The sequence below is a fragment of the Thunnus albacares genome, chromosome 7 (genome assembly GCF_914725855.1).
Source record: "Thunnus albacares chromosome 7, fThuAlb1.1, whole genome shotgun sequence".
Classification (NCBI taxonomy): domain Eukaryota; kingdom Metazoa; phylum Chordata; class Actinopteri; order Scombriformes; family Scombridae; genus Thunnus; species Thunnus albacares.
Window position 1 is genome coordinate 15,633,084 of NC_058112.1, and position 20,564 is coordinate 15,653,647.

Genomic DNA, 20,564 nt, shown 5'->3' on the forward strand with positions numbered 1-20,564 from the left:
CAAATTGTAGGATAAATTTGAAATATCACAACCGCAGTAAGTTTAGCAAATTGAGAGATAATGGCAGACAGCAAGGATGGAACGAGATGTAAACAGACATAATTTGAGCAAAGCAATTCATTTTGCATTGATGACCAATTACAGGTAATGGAGTTTTAGTTTGGCTGTTTAAAAAAAAAAGCTGTGTGAAAATTCTGACTAGTTTGGTCATGAGCCTGTGCACACAGCAGCAGTTTCGGTAAACCATTCATTTTGGCTGTGCAAACAAACTGTTTTCTTTTCCCTTGATAGTATTTCTGTTAAGTTACTGTCACTATTACCACACCAGACCAAAACACTTCACTGCAGTGGAATGAAGTGTGAGATTCAAGAAGCAATTGAAGCAAGACATTGTAAGATTGAGAATTTAAAGATGAGCCACATGTTGTGACAACTGGTTCACTTGATGACTGCAGTGTAGAACTGCAGTCATCAAGTCTGTTCTCTGCACTCCCATCACTGTCCGATTTGGATTGGCCACCAAACAAGACAGGAACAGCCTACAATGGACAGTCAAACAGGACAGTCAGGTCTACAGAAAAGATTATCAGTGCCAACCTGCCCACCATCGATCTGTACACTCCCAAAGTCAGGAAACTGGCAGGGAAAATCACTACAGACCCTTCACAACCTGGACATAACCTATTCCAACTTCTCCCCTCTGGTAGGCGCTACAAAACACTGTACACCAAAACCACCAGACACAGGAACAGTTTCTTCCCCCTTGCCATCACACTTATGAACAGTTATGAACAACTGTGGCATTGTACTATAACTCTGGAACACTATAATACCCCCTGTACCTACAATATATATATATATATATTTATTTATTTATTTTAATCTAAAATACAAACTATGCAATACATTTCACTCACTACTGTATATCTGAACAGACTGTATATACTGTACATAACCACCTACTATACAGTATGCATATAAAGTAATGTCACTTTTTTTACCATTTAATATTTATCTCATCAATAATTGCATTCTAATACTTCTTTGTACTATTTGTATCCTGTTTACAGTTCACAGAAACGTCTTCACACGTATATAGTCACTCCTTGTGTATATACCTGAATTGTTGTGTTGTTATTCTGTATAAGTACATTGAGAGCCACTAAACCAGAGTCAAATTCCTTGTATGTGTAAACATACTTTGCCAATAAACATGATTCTGATTCTGATTCTGAAAAACAGTGATTAGCTGCTTGAGAAAGATCCCTGCGGTGTTGGTAATCATTATTGAGTGTCTATTGAATGGAGATGGGAACTGTCTGCTCCTTCAGACCAAAATTAGCATGGAATGACTGAGAGCACATCTTTTCTTTTTTAAAGGAAAACAGGAGGTGTGTAATGCCTCTTTCATAACTCAGGGTATGTGTCTTGGGGGCTTTTTGTATCTGTGATGAACCACATCTGTTGCTCTTTTGAAGACTCTAGATTTCTTTTTTGCTTTCTTTTATCTAGAATGAGCTCCTTGCAAAGTGTACCCCTCAAGACTTGGAGGTGGTATGGCAACGCAGAGTTATCTTCTTGTTCTCCCCTGTGTGTCAATACGTGTCTTCATTTTTGGGGGGTTGCCTTTCCTCCCTGGAAAGGACGGTGGTTGCTGTCATGTAGTTCCCCATAGTGTCATAAGGACAGCACACATGGTGCATTTGTGTGTGCTTGTGTATGTGTTTGTATTTTATCAGTGAAGTCACATCTTTGTATTTGTAATCAGACTGTAGAGCTGTATCACATAGCAAGAGTTCTGAACTACAGTACCCCCTGGGGACTCTGTTGCAGAGAGTATGCTGGATAAGATTTATCCATTAAGTTGTCTGTTCGTCATGCCCCATAGGCTAATTGCAGCTAGCACCAGAGCAACAACAGCGGCAAACTGTTAAGGCTGGTAATAAAAAATGGATTTGTACTTCATATTATAATTATTTCTTGGGCATTCAGTGACTTTCCCTAAGCAACAATTGTGCTTTTGTCCGGAAACAGTTGCCAATAATATGGTGTCACGAGTACATGTGCACATCAACAATGAACTCGATCACAACTCCCTGACCATCCTCTATTAGAGTGATTGATCGGAGTTTCTGTGTTAGTGGGTTATGACTTCCTATGGCAGTTTATTCAGTGGTTTCAGACAGGCGGTCATGCTGCCACAGACTCAACTCTCAACTCATCTCAGCTTTATTTATATAGCACTTTATACACAACACAGTTGAGACAGGGGTGACTACCAGAGAAGCCTGCATATAATATTCTTTTGCCTTATACACCTTGTAAAGCCTTTATTGTGTATCAAGTCTATCTGTCACAGTCTGATAATACGACAAGCACTGTGGATGTAGTGTAACTTATTACCTCAGACCTGCAGTGAAATATGCCGCTATATGCATGCAGCCTGATACACAGTACACAGGGTTCAATTATTCAGTGATTTAACTTCTCCACAGTCATTGGTTGGTCTCAGTTGGTTTTGGTAGGCTGGTTAGATAAGTTTGTGTGAAGAATTTGTGTGTTGTGTGTGTGTTTCTTCAGAGGTTGATGGATTAATTATTTTAGCACACCAGATCCACAGTAATTTCAGGACCTGTACTGTTTATTATAATGTTCATTATTTTGTCATACTATGACATTTTGCATTGGTAAATACAGTATAAACGATATCAAGGGTGATATAACTGGGACATGTTTGTGTGATTTACCTCGCATGTAGTCATCATCATCATTCACCCCTAAATTGTTGTGTCGTTTTTACAATATTTTATTTTATTGTTTAATTTTTTGCTGACAGAGGTTTTTATGGGAGTAATGTTTCACCCACTGTTGTGTGCAATAGCCTGTTTCAGGTTACATAACCTGTCATTATGAGATTTTTTAAAGTATTTTTTCTTCCCAGAGATCCAGGGAATCTTGACTAACCTAAAGTACAATAACACACGAGGGCAGTAATCATATTCATACCATGAATGAAACTTGGCGAATTAACTCACAAACGGTTTAAGAACTGTGGGGGACAATTTTATCTCATTTGCCAATCTTTGCCAGGCCCACCTTGCATAATGAATGAAAAAAAAATGCAATCTACTGTTCAGTGCACAGATAGTAACAAGTACAATTATCTCCTCTCATCTTTCTGTACCAGCTTAAGGCTTTTCCGCAATATTTTGTTCAAGCTGGGAACATGGCAGGGAGATTTTGACTAAGTCAGGAAGAAAGAGAATTGCAATATCTAAAGGAGGAGACATGAAAGAGTTGCAGATATTAAAGTTTTGATGTTTTTTTATATTGCCAAAGGATAAAATCGGTGCAATTTTAGAAATGTTTTTGAGCTTGAAATAGAAATTGTATAACTGTCTTACTTATTTATCAAAACTTTGATATGCATTACGTCCTGGGAACAAATTAATATTAACAAGTCATTTAATATCTGACTATAACTTAAAATTTAAAGATTCCTAAACCACAAGTGATATAATTGTAACTGGGGTGGAAGAATTTGTAATAAAGGTTTTGCATGTTATTGGAATTTGTATTAAGTTGTCTCTTGAGCAGTGTTTTGAAAGCAAATATTATTGAAATTTTTTTTTTCGGCCATTTTGGTCATTTTTATGGCAAATCAATGGTCTCACCAAAAATACCAACCAGCAGATTGTGTTGTGTTTCGTCATCTCACCAGTTCTGCACAGAGCTTGCAAATCTGATGCATGACAGACTGTTGTCCTTTTGATTATTTTCAGAACATTTAGTCAATTGTCAGTATGTCATGGTGACTTGGAAAATAAATGTTGTTTGTGTCATTGCATGGCTGTGTATTTATGTGTGTGTGTTATTAAGAGAAAAACATGGCGAGAGTGAGAAAATATGAGGAGTATATTCAGACCCTCACCAAAGCACATAAATCATTACAAGGCATTTTTATCAGCCCTCTGTACAAAAGGCAATATAACACACATTAGATCCAGCTGATCACTGGCGAATCGTCCCCGAGCCCCTTCAAGGCATTATCCTGAGGCATTATGCAGGACACACAAACACACGTACACACGCATGCACACACACTCACTCACAAACACAACCTCAGTGCTCTTCCCACTCATGTGTACATTGCCTGCCAGAGCTGTCTTTGTATCCCATCACCATAACAACTGCCTCACAGAACATCTGAAAAAAAGGAAAAAGCCAAAGTGAATTTCTCTCACTCAGTTTGACTTGGAGATGGTGAGAGTAGCGGTCGACAGCTCCCCGTGTCAGTGTGGTGTGTGTGAACAGGAGGCAGGCTTGTGGAGGCAAGCCGGCTGCAGATGACTAGGTGTGAGGAAAAAGGGGTAGTGTGATGTGAATTTCGGAAGGCGTTGTAGAGTGTGACATTTTCAGAACGAGGGATATACTGTACAGTGTATGATGCCGCACATGGTGAGTGTCAAGCTTCTGCTTTCTGTTTGCATTCTTGCACGTGAGTGTAAGTGTTTGTGTGTAAGTGCGTTGTGCAAAGTAATTAAGTTGTAAACATAATGTGCATGTGTGTCTAGAGGCTTCAGCACATGTGGGTGTTATGTAATGACTGAGGCTGAAAACCTTGAGAGAATGCAATAGTAATGAAAGTTCTCTGTGAGGCTCCTTTGGGATACTGCAAATATTGTGTAATTACATCCTCAAGAAATATATCAGACTGTCATCCATGTTTTCATTAATAATTTATTTGTTTAATATTAGACTGTATTGTGGTAAATTTGTTTTAGTAATCCCTTTTCTTACTCAATGTCTTCAGTAAGTACAGAATATAGTCATTAGATAAATTCTGGGCTACAGTGTTACATCTCAGATAGATTGTTGCCCTTATTTTTTAGGTTATAGTCATCTACCTTGCTGGTACTTTGCTCATATATTCATTTTTCACTCTTTCCTTTTACGGCTTATACCCATCAGAGAAAGTGATGAATATTTTTAATCATAAGTCACAGAGGAAATTAAGTGTGTTTGTGTGTGTGTGTGTGTGTGTGTTAGGATTTGGGATGGGACTTCTCTGCAAGTGAGTTTGTGCATGTGTTGGTGCTGGTTTTATGAAAATGGTTTTAAAAGTTAATGTTAGGCGACCAATGATGTAAAAGTGTTGGTCTCAGGCGTTGTACAATATTAAAAGCATTACATTTGAATTCAGAATGTGACATTAGCCTCAGGAGCTCATTTTCTTTGCATTCATTTCCAGAGGAAAGGTCTTCATTTCAGTGTTACTTTACAGCCCCTCTCCCTGTCTTTTTTTGGTCCATCCTATAATAGCTTATATAGCTACCGCACATGGTCCATTTGCTTGGCATGACAGAACAGAAATAAAACCTTCAAACACAGAAGGAGAGAGCTGCGACTTTAGCTTTCATCTGTGAACTGCATTATTAAACATCCCCATCCACATGAGTCTGACATCACCCAATCACAGCTGTCTCTTCCTTTTCTTTCCCCTTTCCCTGTTGCCTTGTCTCCCTCCATTAGGCAAACCTGAAGAAGTTTATGGAGTATGTGCAACAGAGGAACATCGAAAAGGTCTCAAGGTTCTTGGAAAAAGGCCTGGACCCCAACTTCCATGATCCAGACACAGGAGGTGAGGAAGACTGAGCAGAAATATCCCATCCCTATCATACCCCAGTCTTTTTTCAAGTTTGATTTGTCTTTTGTCTTGTGCTTTCTCTCTCTGTGCCTGTCTTCAACACAAAATGACCATGTATGGATTTTCTGAAATAAGCCTTCTGCATGCTGGGTAAAGCTGGATTACTCTCTTTGCTAATCTCCTCATGTTTATGCAAATGTTTGTCCAGCCATAAAGGAGATTTCCCTGTTGGGTGACCTGTAGTCTGACAAAGGAACTGTGAGCGAGGGGAGCATGAGAATAGGTTGGTTTAACACCAACAGGAAACAGCCACTTAGGCACACTGGAGGGTGGCAATCACGACAGCTGAGGCAGTTATCAAAATGCAGAGTCACAAAATGTAAATGGTTTTATCAACTATAGTGGGCAATTCTGTCATCATATATTGACAGCTTCAATGCTTGGATGTTTTTTTTCTAAGACGAATGCCCAGCAATGTCACATAAAATATGTTGAATTTTGATATATTTTTCTTGCTCATCCTTGTATTTAACAGAATGTCCTCTAACGCTGGCAGCACAGCTGGAGGGATGTGCAGAGCTCATCAAGGTGCTCAAGAGTGGAGGCGCGCATCTGGACTTCAGAACAAAAGATGGCATTACTGCCCTACACAAGGCCGTGCGCAGCAAGAACCATACAGCGCTTATAGTGAGTGTAACACACACACACACACATACAGACACAATATAGCAGAAAGCTGACCCATCTATTTTCTATCTTTTGTTACAACAGTTGGCTGCTTGCAAACTTCCCCTCTGGGAAGGGAGAGTTTGCAAGCGGGCAATCTTTGGCAGTGAGTGCCTGAGCAATTGAACACAGAGGGTGCTTGAGCAATTACTACATATGTGAGGCTTACCATGCCCTCTTTGAATGGGCTGGCATATTCAGTGAATGGCCTTGAGTGTGTCTGGTTTGAGGAGGCTTGTAACTTAAATGAAAGGGTTTACACGAGTCATATAATTGATTTCCTTTTGAGCCAGTACTGTTGGAAATTGGAATCGGTTATTTCCGCTCAGTCATTGCCATTATCTGAATATTCAGTGTCACTAGGGCATGTAATATACGGTGTATAACAAAAGTGAGTGCACCCTGTGCAATATAAAATGTTAAATGATTCAACATTGTATCATCACAGACTAAATTGAAAATACAGTCTCAAAGTACAACCTCAGTGCAACAAAAGAGAATACACAGGTGACCACTGAAACAAAAATGATTACACCTGTGACTTCCAATTAAGCTTAATCGCCTGAACAAGTTATAAAAAAACCTCTGAACACATAAAAAACTAAATTGTGAGACTTCATAAAGATGGGAGAGAGTACAAGATCATCGGTAGGCTACTAAACATCACCCAAAACACAGTTGCAGCAATGGTTAGGAAGTACAGGAACACCCATACTACCAATAACAGAAGGTGCAGTGGCCATCCTTGAAAAATGATGGCATACACAATTCACTATTTACACAACCTTGCATTGAAAAACAGATGGGCAAGTGCCTCTGACTTGGCATGAGGATTATCTGTGGAAATTGGTGTTTCAGTGACTGTTCAAACCCTGTGAGGGACATTGCATGAAGTCAACCTCTACGGACAACGTTCAAGAAGAAAACCATTGCTTACAAAACGGCACAAAACTGCAAGATTAAACTTTGTCAAAGAACATGATAAGAAGCCTGATGAATATTGGCAGTCCATACTTTGGTTAGATTAAGCCAAAATAAATGAGCTTGGATCAAATGGGGTTCAGTATGTTTGGCGTGGACCTGGCCAGAACTACCACAGTGACTGCATAGTGCCAGTCATGAAACATGGAGGTGGGAGTATGCTGATATGGGGCTGCATGAGTGCAAAAGGTATAGAGGAGATGACTTTTATAGACAGCAAGTTTGTATATCCAAATACTAAATGTAAAGATGACTCGCAGTCTCAAGGAGCTTGGCAGGAGAGGAATTTTCCAACATGACAATGATCCCAAACACACTGCAAAAATCACATAAGAGTGTTTAATGAAGAAAAAAAAAGAAAACTATGACCTGGCCAAATATGTCCCCTGACCTGAATCCAATCAAACACGTTTAGAGTATTTTAAAGCGGAAAGTAGAGTAACAAAACCCCTCCAGCAAAGAGCAGCTGAAAAGAATTATCTGTGAAGAATGGCAGAACATCTCTCCACAGATTTGGGCAAAACTGGTATCATCCATGCCCAGGAGGATCCAATCTGTCATCAGAAATAAAGGCAGGCAGGCCAAATATTGAAAAATAAAAGAATGGAGTCTCACTAATGAACAGTGTACTGACTTTTGTTGCAGTTTGTTCTTATATATGGACCTTTCATTATAGTTTAATTAGTCAAACATTCTGTTTTTTTGTTTGTTTTTTACTTAATTGGCTGAATTCTTCTTAGGTTTTGTCTAAAAACAAATAAAATTGTGTTAAATGGACAGGATTTGTAATCACTTAACATTTTAGTGATGCTGACCAGGGGTGTACTCGGTTTTGTTATACACTGTGCATAAGGTGTTGCTACTGTTGGTATAGTAAGTCTACAAAAGGTTAAACTCTTCTTCAAATAATGTCAGCAACTGCGTATGTACAAAAATTTAGACACGATCCATGAGATGGCTCAAACTACATTTGCAGCTCTGGGATTGAATTGATCAGTACCACTAACTGAATGATTACTTTCCTGAGGTTTATGGATTTTTTTTTCATTGACATAGTGTAAATAGCAACAATAATGTAGCCATATGTACTGGCCTCTTTGTCCTGGGATGAAACATGCAGCAGAGACTGGGGACTGTCATGATAGCTGCCACTGTATGAAGTCTTTTTTGTGTTATGCCTCCTAACCGTCTTCTTTTCCCATCAGACGCTGTTAGACTTGGGTGCATCACCTGACTATAAAGACAGCAGGGGGTTGACTCCTCTCTACCACAGCTCGATGGTAGGAGGAGACCCCTACTGCTGTGAGCTGCTGCTGCACGATCATGCACAAGTCGGCTGTGTGGATGAGAATGGCTGGCAGGAGATACACCAGGTAATACACACACTCACACACACACATATACCCTCACACTCATACACACACAAAACAGTGATGTGTTGTGTGCAGAATACAAATGCAAGTGCAGGGTGAGAGGTCTTGTCTGGTTTTCACAATTTCATTGAATTGATTTTTGTGTTTTCCTTAGTTTGAGAATTTCTCTTGCGGTGGTCGAACCCCAGGGGTGGGTCATCTGCAGGTGGGAAGCTGAAACTTAAAAAAATATTCCACTTATTTAGCCTTGCGCTCCTATAACACTATTGATCTCAACAATGGACAGTTTAAAAAAAAGATGCAGCAGGACAAGAGATAATTTAAGGAAGAAATTTATACAAATATTTGAAAATACATACTAACACATGACATTGTGTGTCAAACACTGACTAGTACACAAATGTCACCCATAGACCTGTGTGTTTCTGCACTGTACTGTTTCAGAGGTCCAATGAAATAAGGAATTACTGGGACTTCAGAGTTCACTGATTCTCACAAATTTACCGATAGTTGATACTGATTGCTGTTTTTGTGTGTGTCAGGGCTTTTTATCTTATGTCTGAGTGCTGACAGAAAGACACGTGAGGTCTGAAGGTTGTTTTACTGTAAATGGAACCATACAGACAGCTGTGGGATGCATCACTTCTGTTGCTGACACTGAATATGAATAGACACAGAGGAAATGTTGAACTGAAACATGTTGCTGTAATGAGAATAGCGGAATCAAGCTAATCTTACTGTTAAATACCGTATACACTGAAATATGGTATATTTGTTTGCAAACTCTCAGCTCCACATCCAGTCTTCTGTGGAAAAACATTTTGTCATAGGAGAGGACATTACCTTATTTATATTGTATCTACACTATTTTATTCTATAACAATTATCTGTTGCTTCTGTAAATATAATCACCCATTTGAATTGAGTAGCAGGAGAAAGTCAACCTGGCAAATAAAATTGCAAAAAGAAACACCAGTCTCTACCATCACCCTTTCATTACTTGAATGTTTCCACCAACTTTCCCCTCCATTTGTTTTATTACTCAAGCTACATCATTAGCCTGGTCTAGTTTATCTCAAGGTCTTACTGTTACTGTTATTGTTTGGTAATTATGAGCTAAATGAAAAGTTCAAAGACATTCAAAGCAGAACTGAACTCTGTACTATAATGTTGAGGATAGAGCACCAAAAGAGCAAAACGTCCGTTACTGGTGAACTGTGGTAACTGCTGTATTGTGGAGTCTTTCATTGAACATGCCAGTTCAATGAAACTGGCCTGGCTCAAAATTTCTGCACTGGAAAGACAATTATTGGTTTCTGGTGTTTTGTCTTTGGGCACAGTGGTGCTGACTTCATTACACTACATACATTCACCATGTTGCTCTCCATAAAGCAAACGTCTTCAGGTGCTGCCACAGGGATCAATGAAGACATACAGTGAGCAAGAGAAGCCCATGGAGGGATTGTTGTTTATGCATATGTGCCCTTTCAATGTGCCAACACAGTGAGTTTAAATGGAAGGAGCAATAGTACAATGGAAAATCAGATCATGCTTCTGTCTTTATACGTTCAAGATACTGTAAGCATTTAATTTCTCCCTCCGCCTCTTCCTTGTCTCTCCCTTTCTCTGTGTCCTCTCCAGCATTAGTATTCTAGTAGTATATATGGTGTACAATAGGATACACAGTGGAAGGTCTGATAACCAACAACAATCCCAGCATCATTTGTGCGCTGTCTCAGTGCTGTCACGCACTCTTAGCGAGACAGAACACAAGAGAGAGAGAACAATTGTTGGGGAGAGTTGGTGTGCATCTTTGGCAATGACACAGGACAAAACCAGAGAGTAGGAGGAAAAAAAGAGAGAGAAGATAGATAGAGATTAAATGAAAAGTTTATTGCTTGCAGTTATGTGAAACAAAGAAGCTGAAAAAAGGCATCATTCTTGTCAGAATAACTTTACCTCACAATTTCACATTTAGCCTCATTCAGCCTCATGTGATACAAACAAGCTTCTCCCTTGCTTTTAGAAAGTTAAAAACGTGAGTGGGGAGAATTTCACAAAGGAAGTAGCCCAAGGAGAAACACAAAAGATTCACTAGTTTTTCTGAGGTTTACATATTTTAGTTTTTGTAACATTGAGGTGTTCTGTAAAAACATGTGTTTGGGCTGTCTTTTGTATTTGAGCATATTTAAGCTATTCCACTATAATCACTGCTCCAAATGTATTTTGTGGGAAAGGTAAGGGGTAGGTTACATAACAAGCGGGTATTTTGTTGGACATGGCAAACAGAGAACTGCCTCTGCTGCCTTTGGCCACACAGGCGGAGCCAGATGGGAGGGCTGCAGCCAAACTCACAATTGTGTATATACCCTCGCATGAATTTTCACCCTTTCTTCATTGTGATTGGTTAGCTCACAAACACACAATGTGCTGTTGGCTTATTTGGCTAAGTTGCACATGCCCATTATATCCTTGGTTAAAATCCAGCACGGGACACAAGGGCTGTAACACAGCACACATTACCTACTTTCTTATTTCTTTTCAGTACAAATGACTGTCAACGAATAAACTAAAATATACTGTCCAACTATTGCATATTCTTTTCTCAGAGACACTGTGTGGTTGCTCCCTTTTAACTTTGTAGGTAAAAGACAGTACGTTTTGTAAAAAGAGTAAATGTGTGAATTTGTTCTTTCAGGCATGCCGCTATGGCCACGTGCAGCATCTGGAACACCTGCTGTTCTACGGAGCCGACATGAGCGCCCAGAATGCATCTGGAAACACAGCCCTGCATGTGTGTGCACTCTACAACCAGGTACCAGTTACTTACAAATGTATTGTGGCTTGTGTGCTTGGGGAGTGGAGGTTGGTCTGTTGTCTGTGGGTTTAGATTCAGATTGGACCACTATAATACATTTGCCTTTGGCACCAGTGGCCAAGTTCATGTCACATATCATACTGTGAGTCTGTTGGCTTTCTTAAATATTTAACCATGACCACAATCTTTCCACAGCCTTATCCAAGTGGTTTTGGGTGCCTAAACATAACCATACCTTAGCTATTTGGTATTTGTACACATAGAAGAACAATGGAAAAATATTTGCAGTGAATACTCACAGATGTTTTCACTGAAGTTGTTTTGAAGAATTATCAAGTATCAATGTTCTGTTTGGCGAGTGTGTTGGTTTGTCTGTATATGTGAACTATAGCATTTACAGTATGCGTGGGTGTTATGTAAGTGTGTAGCCATTTAAGCTTTTTCCAGTTTCCGAGTGTTGCTGGAGCAGACACAGTACAGCAGCTCTGAACCTGGTGGGGGTTCAGTGTCTTGCTCAAGGACACTTATGCAGCGCAGAGACTTGCTGTTACAGGGTCTTCTGATTTGCAAGGTAGTCCCCACACAGTGCTCTACCTACGTGTTTGTGCATGTGTACACTTATGTGTACTTGAGTGGCAGTCTGAAGCAGAGGTATCCTTTACCTGGTCATTATCTCCACTGTTATTTGTTGCCTGTTGTGATAATGGACTGAAAGCGGAGATTAAAGAGAACTTGTCCAAGTGGGAGTTTGGCACTAAAATGAGCAAAGGTCAGGGATTTTTCTCCAATGTGGATTGCCGTCACTGCACATTAATGCTCTTTATGTGCTGCAATTTGGATGAAAGCAGTATAAAAGTTTGTTATTATAGATTATTATTTTTTGATGCTTTATATTTAGAATGTGATGCCTTACAGATGATCAGAGGCATACTCTGACACTGACACTGACTGAGATGTTGGTTGGGGCGATGGTAAATGTATCACACTCTACATGATATATCCTATCTGGAAAATTCAAATGGTAGCAGCAGCTTAAAGGGGACATATCATGCACATTTCCAGGTCTATATTGTAGAGCTCCAGACATATTCTGGGGCTCTGCTTGATTCCCTTTGACAGACTTCCAGCGGCTCGGGAGACTACGTTAACACACAGTAGTAGTAGGATTTCTTTTTTTTTTATCATTCTTTACTCAAAATGGAAACTCCTCAAATACATGTGTACACGGTCAAGCCTGAGCCCAAATACAATCCAAAATATGCAAGTGAATAACACAAACAACATTTGGAACAACTTTAGCATCAAACCTAGCAACAAAGGCTACCAACAGACGTCCGTTTGTCGGCACGTGCGAACAATCTGATTTCATCACAAGGAGGAGGTAGAGGTAACACTGCAAATGAAGCCTTCCGAGCAGGCTGAAGCCTGGGCTTTTGAATCGTGGGGTTTTGAATCATTTTTTACATACATTCACCTGAAGTTTTTAAGCTTTGACTATGTTCAACATAGACGTCCGACATCATAACAGTATAAAAATAACAGAAAATCACAAAGAGCATATGTCCCCTTTAAACTGAATTAATACGCTTTAAGGGTCTTACTGTATGAGGTTTTGATAAGAGGAAACCGATACATTCAGTGTATATTTTAAAATATAGATGAGTGTGTTCTATATATGGAGATAAGGGCAGTGAAAACCAGGATACTCCTGGGAAAACCATGAGTGTTGTTAGGTACAGTATGCCCATGTGCTGCGTTGCCCTGTCTGGCTAGATGCTGCTTGAAGAGAAACATGTAACTGGGCGTTCTGGAAGAAGCTTTTCTGCTTCTTCATCTGTTAAAATAGAGCAGTGCTCAGTTCATGAACATTAAATGAACACTTTTCTCCCCTGTCTTTCTTTCTTCCTTTCTTTCTCTCACAAGAACAAGTGACAAATGTGTGCATGCATGTGTGTATGTGTTTGCGTGTTGTAATTTTAACTATGTACTGCAATGTTAATTCCAGTCATGAGGAATGACCTGCTTCAACTGGACTGGAACACCATAGTCTCAGGAGAGAGAGAGAGAGAAAGAGTGTGTGTGTGTGTGTGTATGCGTGTGTGTGTGTGTGTGTGTGTGTGTGTGTGTGTGTGTGTGTGTGTGAGCAAGGGTTTGGGAAGCATACCATCAATATTTAATACAAGCTGTTTGTAACACATCCACGTGACCGCAGTCATTACATGTTCCACTTCTTAGTGAAGAAATAGGGCCAGTGTGTGTGTGTATGGAACAAGAGCAAAATATAATCAAAGATAGCATGGATGAATTGTTTAATTTACAGTTACTTGTACAACTTCTTATAAGTCTTCACTATAGTAAAGGACCTCGCCCCAGCTCGTTTGTTCCCACTCATGGCTGTTGTCCCGCCAGTGGAGGCAGAACATCATGTTGAGTTGATTGATCCCAGAAACAGTGTGTCTTAGCAGGGTTCCAGAAAGCTCAAAACAGGCCTGGTTCGTATGATTATGCACAATTACCGAAAGAAAAGGGCTGGCAGAATTGACCGTGAAATTAGCAGTCCAGTGGCCAAGATCAATAGATCCATATGGAGACAGAAAGAGAGAGAGCAAGGGAGGGAGGGGGAATGTCAGAAAGAGGGACAGAGAGATGGAGGTGGCAGAGAGAGAGGATGGATGACAAGATAACATAATCAGCAGCAGAAGAAGCTTGATCAATGGTCCCAATTCTGTGGTGTAGCTGGCCATTAACATTTACTCAGTGGGCTTTTAGCTCGGCAGATGTGATCAGCAGCAGTGAATGAAGCCACGGCAGGGATCTTTTACCTGGCAGACAGAACCTTGGGAGGTGGTTAGATGAATGATTGAGAGGGGACACAGTAGGTAATGGCAAGTGGGGACAACACTGATGAAGGAAATTAAGGAAAGAGGGCACAAGACAAACACAACTGTCCATACCAATCAAACCCATTGCAGCCAATGAAATCTTAGTAAAAACTTTCTTGGATTAGACTTGAGCCTCCTTCAGTTAATCTACAGCAAACTGTAAAGGAGAAGTATAACTGTATTCCATGCTACAGTATGAGTATAATGCTGCTGGTGTGCACAATAATGAGGGAAAATTCAGCTCTTATTCAAAGTGTTTTTAATCATGCATCTAATATGCTTTAGATGTCACTCACAATCCAAATGTAAAAACAAGCGCTTCATTCAGTCGAGTATGCCAAATCTGCTCCTTCAATTCTAATGAGAGAATGAATCCTCAAAAGTATAAACATGGCTATGAGAGGAACCATCTGTCACACTCTTTACACATGACTGACCCACGTCATTACTGTAAAAGTACTGGACTTAGTTCACTATGTATTCCTACGTAGCTAATGTAATCACATCTAGCAAACCGTGGTGAGGACTACTGGAATGCTTTTCTTAATGAATTCCTGTAGGAAGCCTTGGAGAGAAGAGCAAGACAGATGGCGCACACTGTAATTGGCCTCTCTGTGTGTGTGTGTATGTGCTCATGTCTGTGTGTGCTATGCATCTGTGTAAATGAGAGTAGAAAGTCACTTAATGGCACACATTCATCTGTTGAGGTTCCCTAACCTTAATTTATTTAATTATTTAGGCAGGAAACACATGTTTGCATCAAGACAAGGCGTAAATACAATAAAACAAGGTAACTATCTTGTAACATGCATGTAAATACTAGAGACTCAGGTGCACCAGATACTATGTGTCAAACTAATATCCAGTTGACCGCACTAATAGACTCGTTGAGGTAACTTGACATTTACCACCAATTCTTCATTCTATCTCCATAGCTTGGTATTGGGACATGTGTATTTATCTCTCACTTAACGTGGTCCATGGCTTAAAGAACAATTATGAAACATTTTACAATAGACAAGACTTGTTTTGTCATTACTGTGTGCCAGAATATCAGGATTGACTCTGATATATGTTACTCTTTTAAAATGGTCCCCAAAATACATAAATGCAATTCACATGGTGGCCATTTTCCTCTAATGTCACGCTCAGAGTGGGAAGCTGTAAAGTAACAGTTGTGCAAGAATGGCGAAATGGTTGCTTGAAACTCATTTTTTATATGTAAAATTTAACTGGTAGCCTAAGTGTTACATGGACCCACACTTGTAGTTTTACTTCTTTTTGGGACCACAGTTGTAGTTTTTTCAGGCTGGTCAGCAGCCTGAAAGGTTCTGCAAGCAACTAGCTGCTCTGCTGTCATATTACTGTATCACTGATGCAGATTGATCATGAAACCATGTAATATTAGTTACTTTTTAACGTTTGCACAAGCCAATGGATCAGATTGTTATCTGACACTAACATTGACATTATTGTAAATTGCAAACTTCACGTTTGCTATCCTAACAGGATTTTAAAAAAAGGATACAGCAACTGGATTGAAGCTTACATCTACAATGTTGAAGGTAAGCCTCAGCCAGTACCTGCCCGGCCCGCACTGGAAACACTGTTATGTCATCATAGCAAACGTGACAGCAGAGCAGCTTGTTTTGTGCAGAACTCCATTCAGATATGTTGAGATTTAATATTGCTGTCCTTTTATGAAAGCAGGCTGTTCACATAAAACATACCTGACAGTTTGACTGATAGATAGGGTGAATGTGACAGTTTAACAACCAAAGCAGCAGGATTTCAATCAGATTTTTTATGAAGTTTTTAATACTGTTGAGTATGGAGTGAATCAGGCTAGCTAACATTAGCAGTTTTATTTCCAGCCTGTCTGTGATGATGCATCAGCTGGTTTTGTTCCATTTCTTAGAAAGGATGCCAGATTTGTCTTTTTTCTATCTTTCTCTATCCTTTTCCTGGTAACATTTCTCCTATTACTCATCTACATTGTTCACACTTCTCTACAACCTTGATGTATTTTCCATTGTTTGAATCTACCTCACTCATCAGATATCTGTTTGGTAAATAAACCTGTTTTATCACCAAGGCGAAGAAGTACAGCTACACTTACTGTTGCACATGTACTCACAGTTCTGTCAGAATAAAACACAAGGTCATGCACAAGCTCCTTACAATTATAAAATACTTAAAGAAAATGTTAACCACTGTGACTATTTACTTAATTTAGAAGTTTGTGTGTTTGTGCATGTTTCTGTATCTTGCTTGGCAAGTTTGTGTCTGTGTGTTTCTGTGTGTCTGTGTGCATGTCTTGGGGTATGCACATGCCTGGGCATGCAACTGCATAATGTATGGGTGATTAGCACTTAGCTAAGTTAACTGCTGGAGGCGTTTATCTATATAGGTTTTAAGCTGGTTTAGACCAATAGTGGTTGTATATGCTGCTAGCAGCACAAGTTATCATGCATTATTCATATCACAAACTCCAATTACAATACACCCTCATGCCTACACCATTTATGTTTACATGGACCTGCAGATTTAGAGGTAGGTTTTCCGTGTGCCTTTTGACACCATGGTCCTTACACAACAATGTGCTTATACATCTGTGTGCTTTACCAGAAGAGGGTGCTCCTGTGCATCAGTGTTCGACTCGGTCTGGTATAGTACAAACATAAAAACACATCCACGTTATTAACTGAATCACATGTTCAATTAATCAGCGTGTCCCTGAATGTGTGACTCAATGACGACTGGAGTCCCCAGTGTCATTGTGCTGATTGTGGAGGAAGGCTAGTTCTGTTAATTCTGCTCTCAGTGTTAAATTACATATCGACCCTCAGCCAGCCAGCATATGGACCCATTGCCCTGTCTATCAATCTACAGTTGGGCTTTTTTTTTTTTTTGCCAGAGGGGGCCTGTGCACATTTACACAGTAACAAATATATGGCAGTAGTTTGATGCATAAAAGAGAGAGCTGTGTGATTATAATAACTAATAAGGATATCTCTTTTGTGTGTGTTGGAATGTTTTTCATTGTATTGAACTGATGATATTTTAGCCTATGATATGTTTTACTTTTAATTGTAGTTTAGCTATTGTGAGAACAGGCTTTAACTGTGTCTATGAGCAGAACTGCAAAACTAAAAACACAGCAGGCACAAAATCAGGAGATTTCCAACCTGATGCTAAATCCTCTTTATAATAACTGTTACACTTGTGCACTTACATGTACTGAGTCTGATTTAAAGATATTCTCACAATTTCAATTTAGTGTTACTTGAATGTAGTACAAGACTCTAGCATCATAACCTTGTTGTGTCACATTAAAGTTATAAATCTATTAACAATCTATATATCTTACAGTGGTTTTGGGTCCAGAGTTTCATACATGTTGTAAGCTAAAAGTCTCTTGCCACAGGACTGATACTGTGTGTATATATCTCTGTATGTGTGTGCATGTTCTGTTCTCTCTTTTTCACAGGGCTGTACAACAGCTGCTATACAACCTCAGGGTTGCTGAGCTTTGGGCGAAATGTTTGCACATTGGTATTACATACTGCTTTCACCATACTGCCTTGAAGCCTTCAACAGTTTGCATAGAACCATGTCTGTATACAGATACACAGTTGTAGCAGCTGTAAAGTCCTTCCACCGCTGCCATCTCTTATTTGAAGGACAGCAACTAATCAGTGACTCAAGCAAAAACGTTTGCATTGGGTTTTTCAGGAGCAACTCATAGAACTGGTTTCTAACTTATTAACATTTAGCCAGCTGCTGATTTTCCTGGTGATTTTCTAGAAGAGGGAGATGTCAGGCTGTCAAGTAGCTTTTTTGTATTCATCATTAGCGAGGACATTGGTTTGAACCAATACCAAAAATTTATGGATGCTTGCTCTTGCCTGTTTGTGTATCATTATACAAAAAAAAGTGTTTTGCAGCGATGATTGAAAAATAATTGTTTGTAGACAAGGTAGCAGCTTCCCACTACCTTAATACAAAAGTGGACTGGGTAACTTTTACATAAACATCACTTGGTGTTAAAGTCATCTGAGAGTTCTGACTATCATGGCTTGAAATCATTAGATTTGGGGCTTAATTTTCCACTGTAGCATTCCAGTTTCCTTAGGTACTTATATGTATATGTTTGAATTACCATGTACATCGGTACATTATTCTGTACATCTCACAATAATAGTCTGATATAATCTATCCAAAGGATCACTTGACTTTACTTGCGCATGTGCATGCAGAGGGAGAAAGAGAGAAAACAGTGTTGGCACTTGCTTTCATAGTATCACAGGTTGAAGAAAGGGAGTTATGTAAACAGAAATATTTAACTAATTTCCTCGCTCTAATTATAGCTGTGCAAACATAGCAATCACTTCAAGTACAACACTGCTGTTAAAAACAGAAAAGTGTCTTTCATCCCTCATGAGTAAATATACATTTAATTACTCCTATATTGCACCCCAAACCCACATAATCTTGGAAATAACCACATGTAGGCTACAGCTTGCAAGGGGTTCTCAAGGAGCATCCTTGTTCTTTTTACACTGCCACTCGAGCTACCTTTGTCTGAGTCATTCTCAAACATTTCTCATCCTTGCAGACATGTTTTTTTTTTCTTTTAGGTGATCAAAGAGGTTGCTTGTAATGCTGCCTCTGGCAACAAATGTTGCACTACACAGCCCACAGATAATTGTATTCTGCACGACATTTGACTTTTTAAAACCAAACCATGCCCAACTCTATGAAATTTTGTTTTTCAAACAATTTTGTAATCATTTATCCCTGCCTCTGTAACAATGTGTGGTGTTAGTTTCATCACCTTCCTTTTTTTGCATTCAAACATGTATTTATTTTGAAGCAAAACAAATACATATTTTTATTGGCTAGTCAGTAGGTACGTAGGTAGGTAACATAACAAACAACCGCAATAACATAACATAATGAGAGTGAAAGAAAATAATATAAGAGACTTCCATACATGTCAATCAATGTCAAACCAAATGTGAACACAATTCTGCTCCTTAGACATTACGGCCATAAAATATAACCTAGGCATATCTAAGGCACAGACTGTGCTTTTAATATAAATAAATATGAAATATATAAATATGAAATGCCCTTGTATGCTTTTGGTAAGGATTTAACACAAATTGAGCTTTCTATTCTCCTCTGGAATTGAATAGAGCCGTCTGGTTTCTACTGCCAGAGGCAAGATACCACATCTCAGTAATATTGCCATCGTCACTTCAGTTAACCAACTCACATGGAGTAGATTATTATTTAAATGTAGAATATGTACAGCATTATTGTTCGGCATCTAGGCCCTGACCTTGTCACTCCCCAATAGAAACACTGATCTCACACAGCAGGGAGTTGGAAGTGACAATACTAACTTCCTCCCTAAGAGAAGATAGATTCAAAACCTACAGGTGGATGCTGGGGTTGAGGTGGAGCTTTTGAAATGCTATATGAACGGCAGCAGCAGAAAATGGCAGGAAGCCATTTTCTTCTGCTGCAGTAGGTATGCAGCAAAGTGTGAGCAGAGCACTAATGGCTTGAATATGCCGCCATGATTCTAAGGGTGCGTTAGATATATGTTGCAGTGAGAGGAGTATGGCATGTGAGTGGAGCGGCAGCTCAAGTTGGGTTGCCTGAAGTAGCTCACAGGCGTCACTTTGTTAGTGGCTGTACTCATTAACACATTGAAAATTCATCTTAATCCTTTCGGTGCACTTTTTGTGATGTGACATTTAAAATCATGTCTATGCCAATACAAACAGTATAGCCAAAATCCATTCCATGGCACATGACATACTTTTTGTAACACCTAACTCTAATAGAGAGACCAATTAGAAGCTTGGAAATGGCACCCACAGGAGCTCAATACATCATTGTGTGTGACTGTGTGTGTGACTGTGTGTGTGTGTACGCATTTGAATATGGTAAAATCAAATACAATGACATTTAAAAGTCTTACCCAAACAAATAAATCTCTCTGTTGTCATTCAGGATAGCTGTGCTAGAGTTCTCCTGTTCCGGGGGGCCAATAAAGAGATAAAGAACTACAACAGCCAGACCGCCTTTCAGGTACGTGTGGTATCCAAGAACCACTGTCTGTT

At 39.4% G+C, this 20,564-nt stretch overlaps 1 protein-coding gene across 4 annotated transcripts in view; it reads left to right on the forward strand.

Annotated features, from left to right (window-relative positions):
• The window catches only part of shank3a (SH3 and multiple ankyrin repeat domains 3a), a 174,092-nt gene that overhangs the window by 79,156 nt on the left and 74,372 nt on the right, over nt 1-20,564 (forward strand). For all 4 annotated transcript variants that reach the window (XR_006404143.1, XM_044356278.1, XM_044356276.1 and 1 more), the window contains exons 5-9: nt 5,533-5,641; nt 6,183-6,334; nt 8,560-8,727; nt 11,426-11,542; nt 20,455-20,532. Coding sequence is in view for 3 of the 4 variants with exons in the window: in XM_044356278.1 (XP_044212213.1) it covers nt 5,533-5,641; nt 6,183-6,334; nt 8,560-8,727; nt 11,426-11,542; nt 20,455-20,532 (624 nt within the window). In the remaining variant the exon portion in view is untranslated. The remainder of the gene's footprint in view (nt 1-5,532; nt 5,642-6,182; nt 6,335-8,559; nt 8,728-11,425; nt 11,543-20,454; nt 20,533-20,564) is intronic.